Source organism: Cornus florida, unplaced genomic scaffold, assembly GCF_030987335.1.
Source record: "Cornus florida cultivar Cherokee Brave unplaced genomic scaffold, ASM3098733v1 CherokeeBrave_3.0.0_Hap2_Chr11, whole genome shotgun sequence".
NCBI classification, from domain to species: Eukaryota; Viridiplantae; Streptophyta; class Magnoliopsida; order Cornales; family Cornaceae; genus Cornus; species Cornus florida.
The window spans coordinates 91193650-91205884 of NW_026775581.1; the positions used below are offsets into that span (position 1 = coordinate 91193650).

Sequence of the window (12235 nt, forward strand, 5' to 3'; positions counted from 1 at the left end):
GCCAACAAAATAAACATGTAGGACATCTGTTTTATTAGACGGAACTCTTTATCTCTTCAGTTCTTCATAATGAAGTCGTTGCTTTTAGAAAATACACGATTCCAAGAACTATACACTAGCTTAGATAATGACACACAGATACAAATACCTCGGTTCTCCTTAAGAGATCCCAAGAGCTACACTCTTTAATTTGATAGACACATAAAAAGTGGTACAAATTTCAGTCAGAAGGAAGTGTAGGTGGTTCATCATCAAACTTTGCTAGTGACAAAATCTGCATTAGTTGCTTCCCAGATGGTGGTGCCATCACATGTGCAGAGCTTTTTGTAGTTCTCACCAACTCCAGCACTTCTAGCTATCACTGCAGCTGTGAGACCTGGATCTGATCTATCTTCACTTCCATACACAGCTATGGATCGCCCAATGAGATCAGCAACTCTCAGCTTCTGTTTAACACCCGAAAAAAAGGCCTCACCACTCTCATCAACATTTAATGTTCCCAGGTCGCCCAGAGGCTGAAAAATGAATCACCAGGTGAGGAGAGTCGGAACATAATTACCATGACACAAAAAACAATAAGTCAAAATCACAGGAAAGAGGCCAGAAAAGGTAAAAGTAGAAGATTCCCCAAACATAGAACCACTCATAGATGAATATTGCATTAAAAAGCCCTATAGAATTAGATTAATGCTGACAGATTCATTTAAAAGACTACCACAACCATAGAGCAGGCGAACTTGTTTAGCGACATGCACCACTCTAAAGTCTTAATGTACTGAAATTATGCAAAATAAAATGCCCAATTTATAAAAATACTTTGGCATCAAGTTGTTGAATATGTTATTTTTCTGGAAATATGATCACATAGATTACAAGATCTTCAGCTCCAACAGGCCCCAAGTCAGTGACCAATTTCATAACTACAGTCAGATATGCAAACAAATGGTCACACACGCATGCTCAGAGAGAGAGAGAGAGAGAGAGAGAGAGAGAGATTTCTTCTTCAACCCTAGAATTTCAGGAATGTGAGCCGGTAGATAGGCAACATTCTTCAAGTTGAAACGATCAGGTAAAGATTAAATTTCTATAGGTCATGGAATCAGTAAGAATAATCAAATCTGGGACAATTATAATCCGAATGAATATTTTCAGAGGCACAAATGCAGTCAACAATAAACAAAAGTATTTTACCAGCTTCAGTCAAGTCCTCCAGAAACATGCTCAATATTCATTTGAGGTAAGTTCATTTTGTTTTTCATAAAGAAGTGGACATATCATATTATATCAGATAATCTTTAGAGTTCCAATTTGTGACAAAAACATTTCTGTTCTTTTCTTTTTCCCTTTCTTGGGTTATGTTATTGAGACATTCATTTTTGAGGTGACTCCATTTTTGTTCTTTAACAGGTGTGTTCTAAAGGATGAAATTGTGCCATCCAAAGCCAATGAAACTAGATAAACATTTATGTCCATGTGACACCCCAAAACCCCTTGAATTTGTTAAGATTGATTTCCTAAAGGGCATGTAGTTATGTCACAACACAAGCAGAATGTAAATTTCTTAAAACTGGACCTATATATGTATGATCCATAACGAACTTCTTGAAATAAAGCTAAAGATATTCTGATAATGGTGTTCGTACCCTCAAAACATAGGTGGTGCTGGCCTTACAATGAATATTGTGAAAGGAGGGTCTAAAGCACTTAGGCCTAGAAAGTGCTAATGTGCTGTAGCCTGTTACTGATGTGCTGTTTACAATTGCTGAACAACTTAGCAAAAGACTTTCTCAAGATTCCTATCCACTTGATATTTTCAAAATGGGTTGATCAAACTTGAAAATTCACTAATTGAATAAGTAAATAATTCAATTGGATTCGGTAGCTCATATAGTTGAAACTCTTTTAAAAATTTTGCATGTCCTAGAAGGTATTAAATGGATTTTTAAAATCAGTAATATTCAAATCTTTGAAAAAGAATCTGTGCATGAGTGACTGAACATTATTTATTAATTGATTAAATATGGACCAAGACACACTGGATTCTTCATAAAGCACCTCATTGCACGTGCAAAGCTAAACAAATGTGCTTCTTAAGTAGATCTAAACTTAGTACGACGGTCAAAAGCTATCAACCACTGTGTCCACCACCGAGCAGCACCATACTCTAATAAAACCTAATCTACAAGAGAAAATGAGGACTTTAACAATCCTTGTCATTGGATTTTTAAAAAACTGGAACTGTTAGCTGTAATTTTAAATAGATGGATTATGACGAAAGAATGGAAACATAAGACCTGGAGAAAGGTAATTTCATTAAGCAAACCTCTTGTTCAGCCATGTTGTTCCCTGGATTGAAAGCTTTTCCAGTGCTTGCTGCACCCTTTGTTAGATCCCCAAATTCATTAATGGACCAACCATGTTTTCCAGGTGACAACCCACTAAAGTTAGCTTCAATTCTAGCCAATTCCATATTCACTTGAGCCAAGCGAACCACACCAAAAATAACTGGACCTTTGAATTCGGCAACAGCAGCAGAAATCAGGAAATCTGGCAGAGCAACAGCACATAATCAAATGCCATCACAAATGATTTAGTGTAAAGAAATGCAAGTCAAAGCTAAAGTGTATAACTACGACTCATATAGTTGCATATGTTGCCTTCTCGCTTTTCCTTTCTTTTAGTTATTTCAGGACTCATGAGCAATCTTAATAAACCAATTTTATTTAAAAATTTCATGGGGAACAGTTGTAGATCATTAGATTGTGATTCCAGATCCTATGAAATCACTAAAGAAGGTGGAGTTCGAGGAGAGCTAGTAAAAGGTTCCCAAGCGGTAACTAGGAAAAAAAAAGGTTCTCATGCAGTGGTTAATCTTAATAAAATCCAACTCTTACATCAGGCAAGTGAGTCTAAAGAAGAGGGAATGAGCAAATCATCACTTTTTTTTAGCAATAAAGTAATTTTACTTAATTTGTTTATGAACTATGTCTAGTCATTCTCTTCTTTAACTACGTAATATTATGAAATTTGTAGCTAAAGCAGTAAAATATTGATTTTTAGTGTTTTGTTTATAGTTAATAGAAAACTGATTTTCTATCTTCATGACATGAATTCTACAGGTTGAAATGTCAACAACCATGTCGAGGACCATAGTAAGTACCATTGCTTTTGACTTACATAGCATACATGCTCATTCCTCCTTTGTAGGCTATACAAATCACGCTGGCAATTCATAGGGATCCTAGCCAAAGTTAGCTTCAAATGAGAAAAACGAGAAAAGAATTTGAAGAGTCAAATTCCAACCGCTTAAGTAAAGAAAAAAATTTCCCCGCATATTTACAGCGTTAACTTCATTGGAATGTCATAATCAGATAATATTAACAATCATTCAAAGGGAATATCATCATAATTAGTCCAGAATTATTTTTCTCCTCAAAACCTTACCTTGGTTTCATAATCAATATTCTTGCAATATTAAGTTAGCAACATAGGAACTGATAAAATGTGTTTCACATACTAATCTTATCACTAAAGCTACCTGACAGCACTTGCAAGTTGCAAATTAGATTGAAATCCCCAAACACAATGAAAGAACCAACTATATCATACTATCGTTCCTTTTAACTTCTTGAACAGGAAAAGGTTCTACAAAAGATGGTCGAATGAGTAACTATCATAATCAATTTGATATCTATGTCCACCTAACCAGTTCATCGAAAATAATAAAAAATGAAATAAACGTAAGAAAATCAATTCTACCAGGAAAAGAAAAGGGTTAGGTGGGCAACCTTCAGGGACCCCCTGGCCAATTAATCGGGCTTTGCGACCTGTCTGCTCCAAAGCTTCAGTCATGGTCTTAACAGGCGAAGACCCAAGAACCCTAACCACTTGGTTGCTCAAATCCACTTCAACATTCTTAACTCCTAAAAAAGCAATCCCCAAGAGATCAAAATAATTAAAAAAATGAAGCAATTACAAACAAGTAGTAGTTTCTCATACACTATTTGGTCAACACGTACCATTAACAGTCTGTATCTTATTCTTAACGGCATTAACACAACCCTCACACTTCATATCCACCATGAACTCTGTCTGGTAATACTAGTATAGTTAGCTGATTTACTCAATTTACATCGTCAAGGACTAGAACATAATAATTATTAAATTTGAATTCAAAATTAGCTCAAACAATCTAAACATCAATAAACAATACAATATATGTGTATATGCAGAGTTAAACTCACCAGTAATTCCGGCAATACGGCATCGTCCTACAAATCAGATTACGAAATATTAATACAATAAAAGATGATATATATATAGAGAGAGAGAGAGAGAAAGAGGTGGAAAAATTAAAAGGGTATTTGAGGATTGTTGAGCTGAACCTGTGAGGAGGGTTTGCCATTCGATAGAGGCGCGTCCATGTGAAGGGCAGAGGGAGGGCGAGTGAACTCGCTCTTGATGGGGGCCAAGCGGTCTGGGGTAAAAATCGACGACGAGGACGATGACAAGGAGGCGAAATTTAGGGTTTTGGAGATCGGAAAGGAAGACGGAGACGATGAAGAGAGAGAAGCGATTGCGAAAGCAGCGGGCAGAGCTGAGGCTGCTATGGCTGTTGTGGTAGCCACTGACTTCAGAAATGCCATTTTATTCTGTTTTTTTTTATTCCCTCAGTCTCTGTTTTTGTTTGTGATTTTCTCTCACGTCTCTAGATGCATCCATAAATCATAGTAAATGTTTGTAATATTTGTTGGGCCATCCAAAATTTCGTATGGGCTTGAAGTCAAGGCTAGACCCATTTATTTGCACCAAAAAGGACTTTTTGCAGGATGCAAATGAATCAAGGGGGAGTGTGTTGCGGGATGCAAATGAAACAAGGTACTTACTACACGCACCCACCATGATTCAATGTTTTTTTTTTTTTTTTCCTGGCATGGGGAATACCACTCGGAGAGCTGATTAGGTTATTGGGTACATGCACCTTAATTCATTAACAACGGGCCACACGGATATATGATCCAACAAAATTTGAAAAATTATTTTCATTAACGGCGGCCAGCAATAATGTTTTCACTATCAATTAATTGTGTTGAGTGTCATGTTGCCAACAGTAATGGTAGTTCTGGTAAGGTCATCGGTGCTGTAAGATTCCGACAACTTTCCTTGTCTTGTGTGATTTTTGACTGAGGTAACATTGACGAAGCTACGGCAAGACTATGAACTTAGAAATGGAGAGTAATTTGAAGAAATAATCTTAAATCACCATGGAATTTCTCCAGAAAAGTTGCCGCAACTCCGAGAATTTTTCTGGATAGATTAGGTTCAGTTTCCATGGCAAAATATGGGTTAAACTCCATGATTGGGCTCAGAACTGTGTTCATCGAGTCATATTCATGGTAAAACTTATTCTATACATATCCGATGAGTGGTACAAATCTGATTTACATACATCACCACAATTACTTATTAGTGTTATGGTCAATCTCAACATATCCCTGGCATAGAGTATGCAAAATCTTGTAAAATAGGTGTGTTGTCTCAGTTTGATACGGCTGTTATTTCAAACACAGCTATTCTCATGCATAAACTGCAAATTGAGACCATAAATTTCTAACACGATAAACCAAGAGAAAGGATTTACATGTTACAACATGGAAATAACTAGAATTAGCAAATAAAAGATTATATGCAATCACCATACTATGATGGTGCCTTTTGGCTAATTTTTTGTGATTCATGAATCTTGGATTACAAAAACAATCTAGAGGATCTCATCATCATCATCCTCCTCCTCCTTCTGACCTCTTAACAATGGTTAATATGGAGACCAGTAGCTAGTCGCCAAGATTTTGTACAGTACTCATGCCAAAACCTTTTCTGTAGAGTCTATTAAGTGTGCTTATACTATAGCAATGACTGATCCAATTGCATGATTACTCATCAACCGAAACCCGGAGGCAAATCAGGGTCCTCGTCGCTACCATTACATGGCTTCTTAGGTTCCACAATCGCGGAAAAGCCAGGTGGCAAACTAAGATCCAAATTGTCGGGTTCTACATCATCTTGTGAGGGATGGGGCTCTTCTTTCTGATCTTCAGTGGGTCTCCCATCATGAGATGTAGGCAGCTGCAGCTCCTCTTTAGGTTGCTCCTCCTGGTTGCTGTTTTGATGACCAAGAGAGAAACCTGGTGGTTCATTTGGCTCATTGTCGGACATTGTGCCATCAATTTCACCCACTGGAACCGTGGTAGAGCCACCATTACCAGCTTCCGTCTGAAGTGGCACCACCACGCCATTGGGAGAGGATGATTCACCCTCTTCGTTCTCTTTTGGATTTAGTAACTTACTGTAAACAGATTGGACTGATTCTGTAATTTCACGTTTCATTCCATCAGCTGATCTGATTATTTCCCATACACCATCAGATATTTGGCTCATTACGTTGTCCCTGCAATTCATGAATACAAGAAATTTAGCAGTGAAATTTCAATACTTGGCAAGTTTCTTTTATTCATGAGTTGTTCATAAAGATAGTTTCAAATGATTTTATCGCAGTACTCAATAACAAAAACCACGTTGAATACTAATCAAAAGAAAACCATGAAATTATATTTAGAACCTGACACTAAATATTATGGTGTATATTTAACACGTCAAGTCGTCAACTAAGAATTTTGAATTAAACCAGGAGTTATTTTCAAAATCTGTCAGTGCTGCATACCTATATCTTCTCATCCCAAAATTGCTCAAATAATCTCAAGTTCGAAACTGTATCCCAAATATAAGAAAACAAATCTCAACTTACAGACCTCAAAGTATGATTTAACAAAATATTTCATAGTAGTTAGCAAGATATCACCTACTAAAACTACATGCAAACCAAAATAGCACCAAGTCAGTCCACTGGAAAATTAAATGACAACTATATAGAAATAAAGAACTTACCCAATTTCTTGATGGATGGCATCAGAAAGCTGCCGAGGTTTCATGCTCTCAGCGCCTGGACGATTCAGTGCTGCTGATTGTTTCACCATTGAAGTAATGCTATTACGCAACTCTTCCTGCAGTAAGTTGCCATATATGGAAAACAATGAATTGCAAAATTAGAAGCAAGCATTCACATGTCCACCCACCATCCACAGAAAGCATTTCTACGATGAACTAAAAGCAATAACAAAATAGACATAAATGATCAGACTCCATAGTGATAATGTGGAGTGAAGGTAAAGAGAGTTATTTTAGGTCTCGTAAAGTTCATTATCTTCATAATGTAGTAAAGCAATAGCTGCATCAGGCAGTTTTCTATTACCACCATCCACCAAAGTTGCAACAACTACACAATATTTTGATGAACTGATCACTATCTTACTTTATAAAGCATAATCCTCGACGATCAAAAAAGTTATTTCAAGTATTCTTTGTAAGAGTTCCACTGATCAAGTAGTCTCTCTGTGTGCGCGCACAACGATCAATGTAAGCCTCACTAGAGTTCTTGAAAATAAGAAAATAGAAAGGGGAAAAAAATGTGGAAAGAGATGGGAGATGGAGAAGATCAAAAAATTCGAACACGGAGGGTGCCCAAGCAACTTCAAAGCCTCTCAATCATGAGAGAAAAGAACAAGGAGGCCAAGAATGGACAAAGGAAAATATGTGTGTGAGAGAGTGAGAGATCAAAATTATTCAATAAATTTATTATCTTGCATGATATCACTCCTTTACAGCCATAGTTGGAGCCTTTTGGGTTAATCTGACATTCCTAAGCGCATCAAAAGCCACCAAACCTAATACCCATACATGGTAGGAAAGCACATTTCAAACACCTGAAATAATTCCCAAAACAAGTTCTAACATCCATGGAAATTTTCATATGAATCTCTATAACAAGTTCAAGAGAAATAAATAAATAAATAAAACCATTTAAAAAAAAAAAAAAAAAACTCCTTAAAATTAAAATTGTAGGAGAGCATCAACTTTCACCATCAACAGTTTTTCCTTCTTTTTGAAAAGTAAAATCTTCACAATCCATAATCACTGATTTAATCAAATATCAGTTTACAAATGAATTCATAAGAAAAGGGATTACGACTTTTGACTTAAAACTCTCTAACTTCATAAGGAACAATTTGATAAATGCTCCTTCAGATAGTTATGATAACAAACCAAGTCCTTTTCCAAAGATTAAATTTACTAATACCAAAATAAAATCAACCCGTGCTAAGAAGAGATTAATATATAGAAGAAAAAAGAAAATTGTTTCCTTTATTTTCTTTCCCTTAATTTTTTCCGGGGGAAGAAGGGGGAGGGGGGAGGGAGGCAAGTGAAAGACAAATTGAAGGATTTGGAAAGTCAAAGAAGAAATTCAAGAGGACCAAGAGTGAGGGTGCAAACTTGCAAAGGTGACCTCCTGACATCTTGATCACTAAAGAGAAGAACAAGGAGGCTAAGAAGAGATGGGAAACTGAGAGAGAGAGACGGCTCACTTAGTATCTAGACATGTTAAAAGGTAAAACAAATATAGAAAAGTAACTAAAATACAAATTATCAGTTACACCAATGTTAATTTTCATACTTCCATTATAGATATTTGTGGGAAAAAAATCTAAAGAAAGTAGACTCTGATTGAAATTAAAATGCTAACAGAAAAACTTAAAATCAAATAAAAAATATTTAAATGTAAGAGTGTTGATTTTATTTTGATGAGTCCGCAGCAATATTTCGTTGCAACATCAATGTGTGCGTATGAAAGAGAGAGAAGAAACAAATGGTTCTATCGTACATCTCAAACATAAGAGTTGTACTCCTTGAAAATATATAAATTAAAATCCGTTCATTAGAATTTGGTACTACATGGTTTATGGGAACAAATATTAATTTATTCTTGTAATAAGTCATTTTCCAACATCCATCACTTACTTCAAGGATTAACATCACCATATTTAGGGCAAATATAATGTTGGTTGATGTCATCATATATATCTGTGGGCATCACTGAATGCTGAAAAGCAACATCTACAATTAAATTCAAGGCTTTGTTGAGTTAAATAATCAAGAAAGTCTTATTTATCTAAAACAACAACTTTTGTCTTGTATGATCAACATGGGAGGATCAACTTTTGTCCCAATACAAGAATGTAGCTTAAACAATAGCTGAAAGTTCAACATTATCACTCCCTACAGTACCGTATCTCTTCGGGAACTCTCCATTTCACTTAGCCTATTTTGGGCATGAGTAAACAGCACATAACCCACATTCCCATATTAACAACCTAAACATGGACTTATTGTAAAAAAAAAACTTTGAACCAATGTTAATACCATTACTTGAAGTCAGCTAAGACTCTTAGGTTGGTGTACCAACTAGTACTTTTTCTATAATTTTAGTATATCTACATTCATATGATGCTTCACCGAAGTAGATGTGTACAAAATCATGAAAGATCAATGGGAGCTCAGAGAAGCTCACACCATGAAACTACTAATTATAATATACTTATACCCAATAATCAAGATTTTTTATATTTATATTTATTTTTTTAACTTCAATAATCAAGATGCATAACAATTACTTTGAAGCTACTAATCCAAACCCAGAAAAAAAAAATAAAATAAAATAAAAGACTATTCAATTGAGAAAAGCTTTAATTTCAGAGTAGGAAGAATCATAGTCCCATCTATAGTATAAAATTTTCCCAAAAATAAAAAAATTTAATAAAACATAAAACCTAGAAAAGTAAAAAGATGGAGAAATATCGGAAAATACAGGGAACTCACGTTCTCTTTGAGCTTGCGGATGATCTTCAAACGAAGCATATCAAAACCACCATCGTCCTTTAACTTCGATATAACATCGTTGGCACTGATTTTCTGATTAACACCACCACCGTTTTCCATTATAGATATACATATAAATATATATATATATATATATACACAATATGTAGCCAAAACGCTGTATATATATATATGATCAAAACAGTGTATAAAGTGAAGAATGTGTAAATTAATCGATCAGCAAGGACAGGGATTCGTTAACAGAAATCGGAGGATTTACAGATAGTACAGTAATATATTGCTCGGAGATAGGGCTGATTTGGATTTGATTCGGGTCACCCTGTCCTGGACATATTTGATTGGACTGGACCAGTTTATTTGGGCCATTGTTTGCAGGTTGGGCTTGAAAATTGCCAGACTTAAAATCTAAAAACTGCCACAAAGGAAAAGAGAAATGGAACTGTGAACGTAGCTCAAAATATCGCAAGTTTTAGAATTGATGTTTTGGAATTGAAATTAGAAAAAAATTAGAATATGTTTAGTAGCCTGTGTTGGAGTTTTAGAATTGAAATTGAAAGTTCTAATTCCAAATCCAACAATTTGAATATTATAAACTAATGCGAGTTTGAGATTAATCCTAGATACAAAATCGTCTCAAAATTTCAACCCATACAAAACATCTCTCTATCGCTCACTCAATCTCAATGATATCTCTCGATGGCTCATTCGACTTATCATTCCATCTCAATCAAGCCTTTCAATCTGTCTTCAAAACCTAACTCAAGTTTGTTCATCTCAAACCATAACTCATCGACCATTCCTTACAAATCCTAACTCAAGATTGACAAACCGATCGTGCAATTGAAGATGAAGATCACCAATAGTAGCAAAGTGTGGCGTAACCGTTTATTATCAACGGACCAGTGACCTAACGATATCAGTCTCTTACTTCTCAAAGGGAGGTTAGGGGTTCAGGTTTCAGAAGAAACGTGTGTATAAGTACCAACTAGGAAAAAAAAAAAAAAAAACAAAAAAAAAACCATTCATTTCCTCTGATGGCATCATAGCAAATCCAACTTAGAAATGAGATACAAATTCAATAGAGTTACAAGTTCATTTAGGAAACTTTAATTAAAAACTTTTTGGTAGCCAACATAAGAATTTTTTTTTTTTTTTTTGGGTTTTAAATTTGTATACAACACACATATCTCCCGTAAGGAGCGGAGCCAGGATTTTAATTCAGTGGGGGCATAGTGTAAAAATAATAATAATAATAATAATTACATACTATATATATAATTCTTTAGTGTAAAAAGAAGATTGTTAAGAAGTAAGGGGCCAAAAAAAATTAATAAAAAGAAGAAGAAGTAAAATGAGAAATTTGAAAAGAAAAAAAAATTAGAGTTTGAGTAAAGAAGGAAAATTTAACTTTTTTTTTTTTAAGAAAATCAAAGAAATATTAAGAGCAAAAGAAGAAGGAAAGAAAAATTTAAAAGACAATTTTAGAAATTTAAAATTTTAGTTGGGCATTATATAGAAATTTTCTTATAAATATACAAATTAAAATAAAAATTACTATATTTTATAATGGTCGGGGCCAGGCCAAGAGGGGCATGTGCCCCCCTCTGGGCACACTTTCACCCGTCTTCAGTGGGGGTTGAATCATCAACCAGACCACTCAAGTCAAGACTTTGATTTTAATTTATGTTTTAAGATAAATAAACCCTCTTAGTTTTGAATATCCCCAAAATTTGAAATTTAGGCAGCACATTCTCCTCCTTGCACAGTTTTACGCTCTCCGCAAATCCAAATGTTTGATTCTGCTAGTGTCGATATTCATACGCACGTATTTGGGAATACACAAACATGTGCAAGGAAAAACTTGACTTTCTGCAAGTCAGAGGTGCGATCACTTTCACGTCTATACCATTCAAGAAACTGGCATCCAAGACTTTTGCAGCAATTAGCCATCCTAGCGTCCAAACCTGAGAGGAACGAGAACCAACATTGGGTAACCAATTGCCTTCTGTTGACATGCATGTTATATACATTATTGGAAGGGCGAGACAAGATACAGCAACATTGCCATTTCAAGAGTTTGCAATTGCATTTCTGGATGCCAGTTTCTTGAATGGTATCAGGTGTGCTAGCAGCATAGAAACACCAAATCGAAAATACACGATTCTAATTTTTGTACCTGTATACAAACACCATCCAATAGCTAAACCAGATTCTAGTACATGTTATCCATGTATGGGACAAATATTAATCCAATAGACAAACAACATCCCATTGCCAGACAATTGTACAAAATGTTGAAATTTAGCCCAAATTTTATAGTACAAATATGATATTTCGCTGGACTGTTTCATGTAATAGAGTCTCGTATATGTAATTCACTTGGCATAAGAGAATACCAACAAGACCATATCATAGAGGAAAACGGATCATGGTAAGATTGTTC

At 35.2% G+C, this 12235-nt stretch overlaps 2 protein-coding genes across 2 annotated transcripts; both read right to left on the reverse strand.

Moving 5' to 3' along the window:
- Positions 1-10: 10 nt before the first annotated feature.
- On the reverse strand, positions 11-4706 carry LOC132283147 (copper chaperone for superoxide dismutase, chloroplastic/cytosolic). Its single transcript, XM_059785056.1, has 6 exons — positions 4386-4706; positions 4245-4271; positions 4020-4092; positions 3789-3923; positions 2324-2547; positions 11-515 (listed from the first exon to the last, which is right to left on the reverse strand). Exons 1-6 carry the CDS (start codon positions 4644-4646, stop codon positions 252-254), a joined length of 984 nt encoding a protein of 327 aa, XP_059641039.1. The 5' UTR covers positions 4647-4706; the 3' UTR covers positions 11-251.
- Positions 4707-5585: 879 nt separating this feature from the next.
- On the reverse strand, positions 5586-10064 carry LOC132285000 (uncharacterized). Its single transcript, XM_059787157.1, has 3 exons — positions 9772-10064; positions 6946-7061; positions 5586-6448 (listed from the first exon to the last, which is right to left on the reverse strand). Exons 1-3 carry the CDS (start codon positions 9889-9891, stop codon positions 5941-5943), a joined length of 744 nt encoding a protein of 247 aa, XP_059643140.1. The 5' UTR covers positions 9892-10064; the 3' UTR covers positions 5586-5940.
- Between the last annotated feature and the right edge of the window lie 2171 nt (positions 10065-12235).